Here is a 15,878-nt window from a genome sequence, read left to right on the forward strand (position 1 = left end):
TCCATCTGGCTTCCAACTCAGAGTGAACATGGGTTACTTTTTCCATAAAGTGCTTAGACAAGTGGTCATAATTTGCACTAATTTGTTCTTCTGGCCCTTCCTGCCCTTATACACTCAACAGTATAGCTGGCAAAGATTCAGCAGATACAATAAAAATGGAGAATAAATTTGGCTTCATTGTCCTTATCATGACAAAATAAGTTTAAATTTGAGCTTGTACCCCTGTCATATCATATTTGCTTTTTGTTTTCCATCAGCATCACTCCAGGCATCTCTTCACTCATTTCATTTTTCAGAATTCCTCAAAAAAACAAGAAGCCGATTGGGAAAATAAGGGAAGTAGAGGCTCCAGAAGCTATCAAGAACTGTCTTTTAAACTGCTCCATAAATCCCCAACTGCCATCTGGAAACCTGAATCCATTTGGAAAAAACATTTTATTTGGACCCTTCTCCCTGCACTGGTTAGCAACTCCAATTAATGGAATAATCTATTCATGACAAGGGACTGATGGAAGTGTGCCTCAGTCTCCTAACTATGTAACAGACACAACACACTTCCTAAGAAGTCTGAAATCTATTGGCAATCTCCTAACAACTATGTATGCTGAGTCACTATACACCAACATCCCACATGTTAATTTCAAGCTATGAAAAACACCATAGCTGATATCAACACAGCATATCTTGACAGTAGGCCTTTCGCTTTGCACTCATCCAAAATGACTGCATCTTTGGTAATAACATACACCTAGATATCAGTGACACCACTGATGCCTGGCTCCACAATATTCCAACATCTTCATAGCTGACTCAGAATGCTTTCTCAATTCTTATCCCTTAAAATTTCTCCTTTATTTGATATCCATTGATGTCATTTTCATAATCCTGGACCGATGAAAATGAATCTCTCTGAAAATTGAAATTTTATTATGATATCAACAACTTACACCCCACCATCAAACCTCATACATCTCAATCCATCTAATAAAACAAGTCCATTTTTTCAATATCACAGTAAAACTACCCAATGGACACATAAGCATTTCATACAGTATATCTACACATCAGGAAGTGAGTTATAACACCAAAAACATAGACTTTTTAAATAAAATGTCTTAGTTTGAAAAACTGTCAGACTTTTCTTCCTCCTCCTCCTGGGTAAATAATTGCCAAGTGATTCTCTTGAATCCTTTTTTCAACATTCACAGTATTTCTGCATTTTTAACACATTTTCCTTTTTTAAAAGTTCAATCATAAATATTTTTATTTATGTGTGTTAAGTATAATACCATATTCAAAATTGTTTTAACAACATTTACAACCTGTATATCAGATCCTCCAAGCCGCAATGGTCACCATTCATTCATTTGCTTACTAACAAATAACAAGAACTTTGCAATGGGTGGTTCCATAATCAAGTGTTTGTATTGTTATGCTCTGAGTATATAACCGATGTGAGGGTAACTGAACTCACTAATTATTGCACCAAGTTTAAGGAAGTCGTTGCTTTAGTTCAGCTGAAATTTCTCAGAAGACCAGAAAAATTGCTCAGTCACTTCCTTAAAATTCTTCTCATGAAATGTAAAAATAACTGACAATTCTTAATATTTAATTTGTAATTCTTTAAAAAGTAATTAAAATTATGATTTCAAGACAGTCAAAACCAAAACTTTTTATAATGAATTCGTTCATTTTTGTCATTCTGTGCAAAAACAAATTAAGTACAGTGATTTGAATAATGTCTAAAGAGGAAACACCTGGATGAAGCCATGAAAATATAAAACCAGAGAGAAGAGTTACACAACTCTTCACAAACTCTGTTACACAAACAGAGTTACACAAATTCTGTTTTGAAATTGAAGTTTTTTCTTTTACATTATGAACACATTATTTAACCAGAACTTGGATCTATGTATATAGAAAGATCTTACTATAAATTTTACACTGAAAACATTCTTCTAAATATGTGATTTAAGAATATATTAAATATCTTTGAAATATTTTGTACATTTCACTTAAGTAACAAATTTTCAAGGGCCCAAATCGTAACCCTAATAGGACATTTTGATTGATGATAATTATATTTATAATTATCGATTATTTATAATTGATAAATATAATTATATTCAAGTTGTTTTCAACTCTTAGTGGCTAGTCAGGGTTCCAAGTAATAGACCCATAGCAAGCAATACGAGGCAGGTAGATTCCTCCAATAATAGCTTTATTGGATATATATTGGCACAGATCTGGTGAAAACCTACTCTGACGGTTCCTGCAGTTTTCACCTAATTAAAAGTAAAAGTTTCAGTCACACAGTCCAATCAAGGCTCTGTCTGGTTGCCTGATAACATCACTCTTCCTTCCTTCCTTCCTTCCTTCCTTCCTTCCTTCCTTCCTTCCTTCCATCCAATCAATCAATCAAATTAACAGAGTTGGAACGCACCTTGTAGGCCATCTACTCCAACCCCCCATCCAATAAGACTCTACAACATTTTTGACAGATGGCAGTCCAGTCTCTACTTGAAAGCTTCTAGTGATGAAGCTCCCACTACATCTGAAGGCAAGCTATTCCATTGGTTGATTGTTCTATCAGAAAATTTCTCCTTATTTCCAGGTTGAATCTCTCCTTGTTCAGTTTCCATCCGTTATTCCTTGTCTGGCTTTCAGGTGCTTTGGAAAATAGCTTGACTCCCTCCTCTCTGTGGCAGCCCCTCAAATATTGGAACACTGCTATCACGTTTCCCCTGGTCCTTCTCTTAACTAAACTAGCCATGAGCAGTTCCTACAACCATTCATTTAGCCTCCAATCCCCTAATCATCCTAGTTGCTCTTCTCTACACTCTTTCTAGAGTCTCAACATCTTTTTTATAGTGTGGTGACCAAAACTGTATGCAGTACTCTAGTGTGGTCTTACTAAGGCTTTATAGAGTGGTATTAGTACCTCCCTTGATCTTGATTGTATCCCTCTGTTAATGCAACTTAGGATTGCATTGGCTTTTTTGGCTGCCCCAAAATGACCACACACTCTGTTGGCTCATATTTAATTGGTTGTCCACTAAGACTCCAAGATCCCTCTCACAGTTACTGCTATTAAGCCAGTCTATATGTGTACTTTTGGTTTTTCCTCTGACCAAGTGTGAGAATGTTCTTGGTTCCCAAGAGACAGTATTTTATTTTGGCTACAAAATCCCAGCTATCTCAAATCCCGTCTCCCTATCCCTCAGCTACAGTGCGGCAACACTGAAGCTCCAAGATGGCTTCAGTCAGGTCAGCTTCAGGGTTGACAGGCCTCTTAGATATTCTCCATGATCTGTCCCTAACCTGGTATTTCAAGTCTTCCAATAGTAATTCACTGCCAGTGTAATGAGATGGGCAGCACACAAATCTAAAAATAATAAAATAAAATAAAAAGTAATATAATATAATGAAACTGCAGCAGGACGACGTGTCTCATGGGAGCTCCTTGATACCATCTAAACCCAGACTGCTGGGAGGTCCGTAACAGACCTACATCACTTCGGAGGAGCAATCAAAGTGGGGAGCAGTTCTGGTGAGCACAGGAAGTTCACAATCTCCCTGATCGGCCCAGAACAGCCCCTGAACGTGACAGCTGGGAAGGCGGCCATTGTGCGCTGCTACAAAGCCGGGGACAGCTACTGGAAGAGAGGAGAAGGCAGAAGACGATGCGATCAAACTGGTGAGAGATTTTTCCAAATTATTTCTGACTAAAAACAAGAGAGAACACTGGATTGCCTCTAAGGGAGTGAAAAATAAAAAGGGAGGTGGAATCCTTTTTTTAATCTTTCCATCTCCGGAAGAAAACTGCGAGGAAAGTAAAAGTACCACTATTAAAATATATAAAATATTTGCATCAATAATAGCAGAAAGATTTTTAAATCAATTTATACACCCAGACCAAAATGGTTTTCTACCGAAGAGACAGATCAAAGACAATATGAGAATAATATTGGACACGTTGGACTATTATGAAGTACACACGGAGAAGCAAATGGCATTGATCTTCCTAGATGCACAGAATTCCTTGTGTGTCCAATCACACTTGGCCAATAAAGTGTTCTGTTCTATTCTATTCTATTCTATTCTATTCTATTCTATTCTATTCTATTCTATTCTATTCTATTCAAGCTAAATACACTACTAACATGGGCAGCATCCTGCCCACACGCTTTTATCTTTCTTGGTGACTTCAATCTACCTCATATTAACTGGACCCTTAACAAATGTACAACTGAACCACACATGCAATCTTCTACAATGCAGTAACAAATCTGGAACTAGAACAACTAGTAACCAACAACACTAGACTTAACAACTGCCTCGATCTCATCTTCTGCAATAGTTTGAATTCAATTTACGGAATACAAATTAAAGAACCCTTTTCCAACAGTGCCCACAACATGATTGACTTTTGTCTCAACACACATCCACACAAAAATCATCACGATGGAATCCCCAATTATAACTTCAAAAAAGGCAACTATGATCTTATAAACAACGATCTCTCGTCCCTTGATTGGCAATTTCTATTCACTGGATGCAATACTGTAGAAGACCATTACAACATATTTTTACTTGAAGTCAAAAGAGTCATCAAACTATATGTACCAATAACAACTCCCAAAACCAGAAAAAACAAATTACCCATAACAATAAGGAAGCTTCAATCCAAAAAGAGATCACTTTGGCGGAAAAACAAATCTGGTCACATTGCCAACTTCAAAAGCCGATACAAAAATTTATGCCACCAGATAAAGACTGAATGCACCAATTATCACATTAAACAAGAAGAAAACCTTCTACGCACCAATTCCACCCGTGCTTTCTACAATTTTGTAAACAACAAACTAAAAGACTCAAGGTCCATCCCACCCCTGAAAGGACCTAATGGTAAAGACTGCAACAACGACACTATTAAAGCCAACCTCTTTAACACATTCTTTGGCTCAGTATTTGTAAACAGCAATGGATCATGCCCAGTATTTCCTAGTCGAACCACAGACAACTACAATGATCTAATACATATCAATTTTACAGAAGTCAATGTTGAAAAAGCACTACGCAATCTAAAACCATCTCTATCTATTGGACCGGATGGAAAATGTGCCTACTTCTTAAAAAAGCTATCCACTGCCATAGCCGAACCTCTAAGCATAATCTTTGAAAAATCTTTCAGGACCAGCTCCTTGCCAAAACTATGGTCACAAGCCACGGTCATCCCCATCTTCAAAAAGGGAGTCCCCAGCCGAGTTGAAAATTACAGACCGATCTCTTTATGCTGCATCACCTGTAAAGTCATGGAATCCATTATTAACCAATCCATCATCTTCCACTTAGAAACAAACAACCTACTCTCTAATAAACAATTTGATTTCAGAAAAAAAACCTATCCTGTAATCTGCAACTCTTATACTGCAAAAACATATGGACTACATAACTCGATCAGGTCAAAGCAATAGACGCAATTTAATAGACTTCTGTAAAGCCTTTGATTCAGTGGTACACAACAAACTACTCCTAAAACTAAACTCTTACGGTATCTCTGGACACCTGCATAACTAGATAGAAGCATTCCTGTCAAAAAGACAACAAATGGTCAAAATTGGGAGCGTCCTATCAGATTCTGTACCTGTCAACAGTGGTGTCCCCCAAGGCAGTGTTCTAGGACCAACTCTTTTCATACTCTACATAAATGACCTCTGTGATCATATTAAGAGCAACTGCGTTCTCTTCGCTGATTATGTAAAGCTATCCAACACCACAGACAATACTACTACCCTTCAAAAAGACCTTGACTATGTATCAGAATGGTCAAACAAATGGCAACTTTAAATATCAACAAATAAATGCTCTGTCCTACATACTGGCAAAAAAAAAAAAAAAAATCAGAAAATAAAATACAAGCTGAATAGTCAAGACCTTGTTGATGATCCAAACTCTGTCAAGGAACTTGGAGTACTCATCTCTAATGATCTAAGTGCTACAGCCCACTGTAACTACATAGCCAAAAAGGCGTTAAGAGTTGTTAACCTAATCTTACGTAGCTTTTTCTCTGGTAATATTACACTACTAACTAGAGCATACAAAACATTTGCTAGACCAATACTCGAATACAGCTCATCAGTCTGGAACCCACATTACGTATCTGATATTAACACAGTTGAGAAAGTCCAGAAATATTTCACAAGAAGAGTTCTCCGCTACTCTACTCGTTGCAGAATACCTTATGCCATCAGACTTGAAATTCTAGACCTAGAAAACCTAGAACTATGCCGCCTTCGGTTCGATCTTAGTATATAAAATCATACATTACAATGTCCTACCTGTCAATGAATACTTTAGCTTCAACCATAACAACACAAAAGCAAACAATAGATACAAACTCAAGGTTAATTGCACCAAACTTGATTGCAGGAAATACGATTTCAGCAACAGAGTGGTCAATGTCTGGAATACTCTACCTGACTCTGTGGTTTCTTCCCCAAACCCCAAAAACTTTAACCTTAGACTGTCTACTATTGACCTCACCCCTTTCCTAAGCGGTCTGTAGGGGCTGTGTATTGCATATGAAAATTTCTAATTATGAATCAACTACGTAGTTCCTCTTTCAAAAAAGCCAGGAGTTAGAGCACAAGAGCAAACCATGGGTTTTCGTTAGGACCTTAGCCTGTTAGATAGGTAACCAAAAGCAATGACAGTTGCTTTGCTATTTATTATTGTTAACTGTTTCTGTTGGCAGACCTAAGAGGGAGGGATAAAAAAGTATGCATCAGCATGTTGCTTGCTCAGTTTGTGTCAAAATTCTCCACTATTCTGCTCTACCATGATACAAAATTAAAAAATACTTTCTAAAGTATTGAACTACAAGGTAGGTAATTTTAAAAATTTAGAAACGTTAATGACATTATGAATGTTTTTCTGATATTTGGTCAAGATCACAATAACTGTTCTTTCACGGGGTTATAATTATTTTAATTAATGATTAAATAAGTAACCTTGTCAAAAATATGTATAATATATACAGCACTAAAAATATTTTCACACAAACATCTCACACCATTGAGATAAGAATTGCTACAATGGCTCAATTAAAAATAAATATTTGATCATTTATGCAATCTCATGAAGATTTAATCATTTACGTGATCTGTATATGAAGAAATGTTATTGGAAGAAATAGGGTATGTTACTATGTTTCTTGCAATATACTTTAGAACAACGGTCCCAACCTATTCCAGCTCTGCAGACTGGCAGCAGTGGCGGCGGCAACAGAGGGAGGGGATGATTTCATGCATGTGCATGCCTCTTGCGCCAAAGGAGCTTCTCGCGCTCACCCGCTACTTGTGCGGCCCACTTGCCAACAGGCCATTGACCAGTAGTAGTCTGCAAACCAGGGGTTGGGGACCCCTGCCTTGGAAGACTCTAAAATAAGTGCATTTACCATAAATTGTAAAACGGCCCTCCTTCAGACATTATATTGCTCAGTGGCAAACAAAGTATTAAAGCCACAAACAACAGACCAGATTTAAAGGAATTTTAGAGACTGGAGTTGCAACTGGACAGAGACACTGGTAGCAATTATTGACTCTGTTTATATAAACAGAAGGGTAATGGAAGGGTTTAAGCCAGGGTGTCCAACCTTGGCAACTTTAAGACTTGTGGACTTCAACTCCCAGAATTCCTCAGCCAGCAAAGCTGGCTGAGGAATCTGGGAGTTGAAGTCCACAAGTCTTAAAGTTGCCAAGGTTGGACACCCCTGGTTTAAGCCAATAGCACTTTAAAAAACAAAGAGATGGCCTTTCTTTGCCCATATTTTTCCCTATTTCAGCAAAGGCTGGTTGTTATTTTGCCAAACTCTCAAGAAACTAGATTGATATGCCTTCACAACAGTTTGCCATATTAAAGTTCATGTGTACTCAGGTAAAACTTTCGCATGATGTCAATTTTTCTGACTAAAATGTTTCTCTACTTTATCATTAAAAGATACCACCACAGTAGTACATTTTTTTCCTGAAAAACTGCTAAATTTGTTATACCTATCTGTTGCTTAGGAACTTTTAAAACAATAGTATTTACACATTTTCCTGGACTCCTATCTTGCCAATTCTGGTTTTTCTGCCATACAAGGGATTTATATACTGTATATTCATTTACATACATACATATACATATAAGAGCTGCAGTGGTGCAGTGGTTAGAATGCAGTACTGCAGGTTATTTTTGCAGATCACTGGCTGCCAGCAGTTTGGCATTTCGGGTTTCACTGGCTCAAGGTTGACCCAGGCTTCCATCCTTCCCAGGTCGGTAAAATGAAGACCCAGATTGTTGGGGGAAATATGCTGACTCTGTAAACTGCTTAGAGAGGGCTGCAAAGCACTGTGTAGGGGTATATAAGTCTAAGTGCTATTGCTATTCTGAAAATACTGCTTTGCATTTGGAGATATTTTTCATTAATACTTTTCAAATACAACATCCCATCCAACATCTGATTAGAAAAGCTGTGTAAGAACATTATTCAGATGAGCAGATACACACTACAGTAACCAGGAACACCAGAAAAAGGAAATAGGCCGCCTATACAACATTTTACAACAACATGGATACCCAGGCAACTTTATCAAAAAGTGCCTGACCAGCTAACCCACTATGGCACAACAAATGCGAGCTATGAAAAAATCTCTGAAATAATCAACAGATTATTATAACCACATGGCATCACTCTGGCACACAAACCAACTCCCTTTTTACGATCCTGTAATCCAACGAAATCCTCCAAAACATCTTAAATAAACCCAAATAGACTCAGCAGCCCTGGAAGGAAAAAAAAACAGGAATCCTCTACTATACATAATGTAAGGAATGTTAACAGCTAATATGTAGGACTGGCAGAAGATTAGCAGAGCACATCCATTAATACCATCTAGCAGTCAGAAGACAGAATGAAAACTCCTTAATCTCACAATTTGTGGAGAAAATCATCTGGTTTCAACCGGGAAACTGTGAGCATCCTATACCAAACTAAATCCAAAACACTAAATCCAAAAATTCCTGGAAGCTTGATATTCAGACAAAGAAATAAACCATATATACACATCACTCAAAAGAGATGATAAAAACCTAAGAAGGAAACAAGACCAGAAAACATTTCCTCCAATGGTCAACAATTAGATAAGCAGGGATTAATACTAGACAAAAAAAAATCAAGCAGAAAACAATATCCTAATCAAGGAACTACTAAGCAGAAAATCAAGCCCCCACCAATACTGGCAGGAAAAACTACTATATATAAACAGGCATTAAGCCCACAGTCACTAGCCCTGATGTTATCTAGTTGGGTTATGAGATCTCTGCAAGCAAACAGCCAAGTTCAGAAAGCACTAAAGACCCACTAAAGAGTGGTATTAGTACTTCACTTGATCTCAATTGTATCCTTGTTAATGCAATTTAGGATTGCATTAGCTTTTTTGGTGGCTGGTGCACACTGCTGGCTCATATTTAGCTGGTTGTCCACTAAGACTCCAAGATCCCTCTCACATGCCATCATATATAATGGTTGCAGCAAATTATCTGGGAACATCCTTAATTCACCTTATATTATTAGTTAGGTTTGATTTTTCTTTAAGCAGACAAATGTCCAAGATTCAATCTTACCTTGACATTGCAGGCCTGTTCCATAAGCCTTCTAGCATTTTCTTCAGCTCTGTACCTTTTAGGCAGCTGTACTCTAAAAAACTTTAAAGCTCCTTCAAAATCGGCTTGCAGAAGATCCTCTTTGGAAGTCTGCAAAGAAATATATTGGAGAACAGGTGTAATAGTGAATAAAAGTAGCTTTGCTCTATTTCATAAGATATAGCATTTATATAAGCATAAATCCAATCAGTGGAATAAGAAGGTAGATAACCGTATTTTATAAAAACAAGAAAATTACAGTTAGCATAATATAATACATCTTTATACTTCTATACTTTAAAAAAAATGGAGGAGGGGAATGTGTCGGATATGTTCTCCACCCTGAGTTATTTGTAAAAATAATAAAGTTGGAAAAAATACATATTTAAAAAGCTAGTAATGTTAAAATCATGCTGATAGCTTTTCTTTCTCAGATCTCTGAGAAAGAAGGTTTTGAAAGCTTCAGAAATGACAGAACAATGCAACAATTGTCTTCATGGTTAACAAAAGTTCACTATGTATAAAGGTAAGAAATATACAAAAAAAAAACACATTTGTAAACACATAAATCCTATAGCCAACATACCAAAATTAATATACAAAACCACAGATTTGGACTAACTTGGAATATGGGTGTGTTGCCACTTTTTATATTAATGATTAAACAAAGTAAATTTGTTTTTGTGATAATTCCTCTTAAAAGAGTTAGTACTTCTAGAGTAAAAAGCAGAAATTTGTCAATATTCTCACTTCAGATCTATGCGAAAAATACACATTCATCCACATTCCCATAGTATATACATTTTGTGATAAATATTTGTTTGAATTTTTATTTGGGAAATTAAAATGTGAACTCAATAAATTGTTCTCACACTCTCATTTTCACTATCTTACTGGGTTTAATTGGATCCCAGATCAGCTTCCTAAAAGATCTGACAAAGGACAGGCCTCATGGCCCTCCATTTTCTCCTTGTTCCTCAGTGATATACTGCAAATGTGGTTAGTATGTTGCAATGGAATTCTCTTTTACATACATGTAAGAATTATAGTTCTTTATTTTGTGTGTGATAGCATAAATGCTCACGCACATATATTTAAGTATGTTTGTCTTACCAAACAGGAGGGTTATAAATGCATTCAAGTATTAGAACAGAATTTAACATACAATTATAAATTTTGGCTTTCCTAATGAGAAGCAGTTGACTTACAGCCACAATTGAGCCCAAAATTTCTATTGCTAAATGAGACAGTTATTAAGTGAGCTTTGCTCCATTTTATGAACTTTCTTGCCACAGTTGTTGAGTGAATCACTGCAGTTAAGTTAGTAACATGGTTGTTAAGTGAATCTGGCTTCCCCATTGACTTTGCTCATCAATAGGTCACAAAGATGGTCACATGACATCTTTTGACACTGCAACTGTCATAAATATGAACCAATTGCTAAGCATCTGAATTTTGATCACGTGACTGTGGGGATGCCACAAGAGTCATAGGCATGAAAAATGGTCATAAGTCACTTTTTTCAGTGCCGTTGTAACTTCAAACAGTCACTAAATGAATTGTTGTAAATCAAAGACTATCTGTAAAGGGAGAAACTAACTCATACTTTAAATCTTTCAAACTGAATATCGACACACATAAGACAGGGATATGGACGAAATCCCTCCTTGGCGGAATACCATCTGGATATGATGAGATAACAGTAGATGGAGATGTGAGAGAAGCTGAAAGTATAAGAAGGTCTGGGTCGGGCAAGCATCATTAGAAGGAGATACGGTATATTAACAAAGAAAGCTTTGTGACCACAATTCTTGGTCTAATACCAACTCCTGTTTCAGACATCATTACCAGATGGACAATAAAAATATTGATTATATAATAGGAAAAAGAGAAAGGCGAACAATTAAGGGACTGCTAATAGGTGGATGAAAAGTTCATACAGGTTCCAAACTACCCTTTTTAAAAAACAATCTAAAGCAGTTAATATCTCTAGTATGTAACTGATTTAGTCCATTTAACTTATGCAAAAAGGAATCTAAGAAGCTGTAGAAAGAGGAAAGAGACACTGTGAATTGTGGAAAAAAACTAGAAAAAAATCTTCCAAAATATCAACGAGAAGCACCTTCAAGTAGCTTCTGAAACAAATTATCATGCTAGTTAACGAATGGTTTTGGGGAGGTGGGAGGAGTTTTGGGCAATAAGGTTAAAAAATAATTGAAGCCAGATTTCCAACATCAAGCAAGAATAGACAATGCAAAATATCTTGAATAAATATGTCAACAAATTGAAGGAACTAATGAATGAAATATGAAAAGCATATTTACAATTGGAACATTTTAACTAGGTTAGGGCTACTTGAGTGTACAAGTTGTCCTTGCTTAACAACCAGTCACTTTCCATTAGAAGTTACGACACACATATACACATACAGAGCTACTTACAACTCGGTTTAGGGTTCTGATGCCCCCCCACCCCCATACACACAAGCCACATAATTGCATTTTGGGCACATGGCAACCAGCTCGCATTTATAGCCATCTACAGTATTCCAGCATTTTTTGCTGGTTTCTGGGATTTACTTCTTGTTTCCAACAACAACAACAACAACAACAAATGCCCATTGAAGAAAATGGGGTTGCTTAAAAACCACATCTAATGACTGTGGCATTCACTTAACATTCGTGGCATTTGCTTAATGACCACCTCAAAAAAGTTGTAAAATCAGAAGCAGTCACATGGTAACCTACTTAATGCATCAGCACACCTTACAACCATAGTTCCGGGCTCAACTACAGTTGGAAGACAAGGGCTGCCTGTAATCATGGAAGAGATTTAACTAAAAGCAAATTAAGTTAAAGGAGATTAAAAGACCATTCTAAAACCCTTTGCAAACAAGATTACAGAAAACAGAAATATTTGCCAAGTCACCATGCGTTCCGAAAGCAATTCCCTTAGAAAGTGTGAGTTTATATAATAACAATAGATCAGATGAAATACAACAAACTACCTAAAATATTTGTTGAAGTTTTAAAGATGCATGAATAAGGGCCGTATATGCGAACACTCTATTCCAGCATATATGAAACAAGACTGTGTGGCTAGAATTTTCAAAAATTGTACATTGTATACTTATATAACAATGAAAAGAAATACAAGAGAAAATTCAAATTATTCAACATTTGCAATAATTGGCAAACAATCTAATGAGAATACAGACATTCAGGCAGGCTGAAACTAAAGACAGTGAGCCAATTATCAGAAAAGACAGAGGATCATGAAGTTATATAGGTATAGATGAATAACAGAAACAGAACATAGAGTTGGAAGGGACTTTGGAGGTTATCTAGTCCAACCCCTGCTCGAGCAGGAGACCCTATACCATTTCAGATAAATGGCTGTCCCATCTCTTCTTGAAGGTCTCCAGCATTGAAGCACCCACAACTTCTGAAGGTAAACTATTCCACCGGTTAATTGTCCTCACTGTTAGGAAATTTCTCCTTAATCCCAGGTTGCTTCTCTCCTTGATTAGTTTCCATCCATTGTGTCTTGTTTTGCTTCCAGGTGCTTTGGAAAATAGTTTGATTCATCTTTGTGGCAGCCCTTCAAATATCAGATCATAGATCATTTTATTTTTGCTTTATTAATTACATCATGCTAGAATGTGGAATGTGTTAAAACTACAGGGTGTACCAGATATGACAGGATGGTTCCTGAGTTCTCTCTGTGGAACACATATATCTTAACTTGAAGGTGCATTCAAAGAGGAGAGGGTCTTGAAAAGCAGGTTTGCTACTAGAAATGGATAAGTGGGCAGAGAAAAGAATACCTGAAGCTTGGTCCAATAGTGAGGGTACCAGGCCCACTGAAAAGGCGAAAGAGCTCTAGAGTTTCAAGTTTCAGGGAGTAGAGAAGAAAAAAGGAAGGCTGTGCAGGATTGGAATAGTACGGGTAAAAAGACTTCAGTTATTGGGTTAGCAAGCACAGAAAAGCTCAGGAAAAGCAACAGTAGTCCCAGTAAGTCCAGCTGGCACGTTGGCCAGCAAAAGTTGGCAAGGGATCCAGGCAGTTGGCCAGGAGGTTTTGCTTGGCAGGATGCCTAGGAAAGAGGAACCTGGTACTAAGGCAGCTTGTGCCATAAGGTTGCCTAGTAGTAGAACCTTTGAGAAAACATAGAAGTTAGGTCAATGGCTGTAGTCAGGGCATGAGGAGTGAGAACAGCAACAGCGAGAAACAGTGGGGTTTTTGCCCAGCAATTTCGTTATAAACAGAATGTAATGAACAAGTGGCACCATAAATGGCACCATTACGCTAGGCCAGGTAGAAAGAAGAAAGAAGCTGTATGGGAGTCAAGCTAAACCTGGCTGGGATAATAGCAACACCTCAGTCAGGGTGGCTACATCACCTCTATTCAACAATAGCATTAAGCCCCACAGGTGTCAAAGAAGTTCCAGATGGGACAAAGAAGTTCAAAGAAGAATTGAACCCCAGGCGCACCTATGGCAATTGGACTCTGGGTAGGGATAAGCATCAAGCAGCCTCAGAAATTCTTCTTTCCTAATACTCTCTCCTTCTCTCCATATTACATGCCAATAATGAAGAACTGAGCATTATTTTTTAGCTCAAAATAGGTATGAAAGAATATAGACTTCAAAGGATAGTAAGTCCTGCAGAAAAAAAAAACATTGCTACCAGCCTGCTTTCCATTGAGAAGCTATATACTGCATGGGCCAGAAAGAGGGCTGTGAAAATATCTACAGACCCCCTCACATCCTGGGCATAAACTGTTAACTTCTTCCTTCTAAACAACGCTATAGCGCATTGCATGCTAAAACAACTGGACACAAGGAGAGTTTTTCTCCCATGCCATCACTCTGCTAAACAACTAATTCCCACACTACTATCAACTGCCTAGACTGTTATTACTATTATCCATCTCATCCTTCCTATTATCTATTTCCTTATCTTCTTATAACTATAATTTTGTTGCTTATATTACTTGTTTTATTTAGTATCCTAGTAAGATTTGCTTATTTAGTATCCTATGACTATCACTAAGTGGTGTATCTTATGATTTCTGATGAATATATCTTATGATTATTATGATCATAATTTATCACTTGTTTTACTGAAAGCTTATGCACCAGAGACAAATTCCTTGTGTGTCTGTTCACACTTGGCCAATAAAGAATTCTATTATATTCTATGTGCTAGAAAAGTAAATGCATTAGTAATCCTACTGAGAAAAGCAGTCACAAACTTCAAAAACATCATGACAAGTAAGAAATTTTTATATTTCATGATCAGGATAGGGAACAGGATGAAGCAGATTGCTTGAATGTCTGGCTTTAGATAGTTTGTGATCAAACCAAACTGCATTTCAGATATTTTCATCTGGTTGTTAAGTCTACAGTAGCAAAAATTCAGGAGGAGTCTGGCAGCATCTTTTCAGATTTACACTTTTCATTAAAAGGCATACATTTTTGTGAGCTTCAACAGATGTGTGAATTGACTAAACTAATATCTGATTAAACTTATTGCTCATGAAAGCTTATGTCTTTTAATAAAATGTGCTTGTTTGAAAAAGTACTACCAGATGGTTTGATCTGCACATGATAGCAGCTGCTTTGCTCCAGATATAGAACAAAATGTGGTTGTTTTAAGGCAGAATGGCTGGGGTAGAGTAAGAGTGAGTGGGGGGAGCCTTCTTTGGTGATGGGTATGTATGGATATCATAGTGGGGGTGGCAGCTGAATGGATATATGGGGACGGGAGCATTTGGATACAGGAAATTAGAAGTAGAAAGGCCAGTGAGATGTGTCAAATGAGATATCAGCTACAGTAGCTGAGGGGAGACAGGGCAGTAGGAAAAAAATGTGATGAGAATTCAGGAAGCATCAATATGATATACCGCACTAGGAGCCTGTTCCTTACTCCTAAGACCACTGAAATAAGAAACAGGTATAGAAAATAATATATGGGTGCTAAGAAAAGAGTGGGAACAAAAGGTGATAAGATGATATAAAGTAACAGAGATCATGCAAAAGAAATGGGTAAGTTTGGTGAGGTATTGCAGGCTGGTCCAACATTTCTAGTAAATTTCTTGTGGAATCCAGATTTTATTTTGATGTGGTTTGGCAGAACTTTGGGAACATTCATTCATTCGTTCATTTATTTGTTCCTTATTTATTTAT

At 37.1% G+C, this 15,878-nt stretch overlaps 1 protein-coding gene across 1 annotated transcript in view; it reads right to left on the bottom strand.

Moving 5' to 3' along the window:
* The window catches only part of RABGAP1L (RAB GTPase activating protein 1 like), a 191,694-nt gene that overhangs the window by 38,356 nt on the left and 137,460 nt on the right, over window positions 1–15,878 (bottom strand). The window contains exon 18 of the mRNA XM_026669180.2: window positions 9,670–9,798. Coding sequence (XP_026524965.2) covers window positions 9,670–9,798 — 129 coding nt within the window. The remainder of the gene's footprint in view (window positions 1–9,669; window positions 9,799–15,878) is intronic.

Source organism: Notechis scutatus, chromosome 3, assembly GCF_049901735.1.
Source record: "Notechis scutatus isolate UNSWTSFEM ecotype Mainland chromosome 3, rNotScu1.2, whole genome shotgun sequence".
NCBI lineage: Eukaryota > Metazoa > Chordata > Lepidosauria > Squamata > Elapidae > Notechis > Notechis scutatus.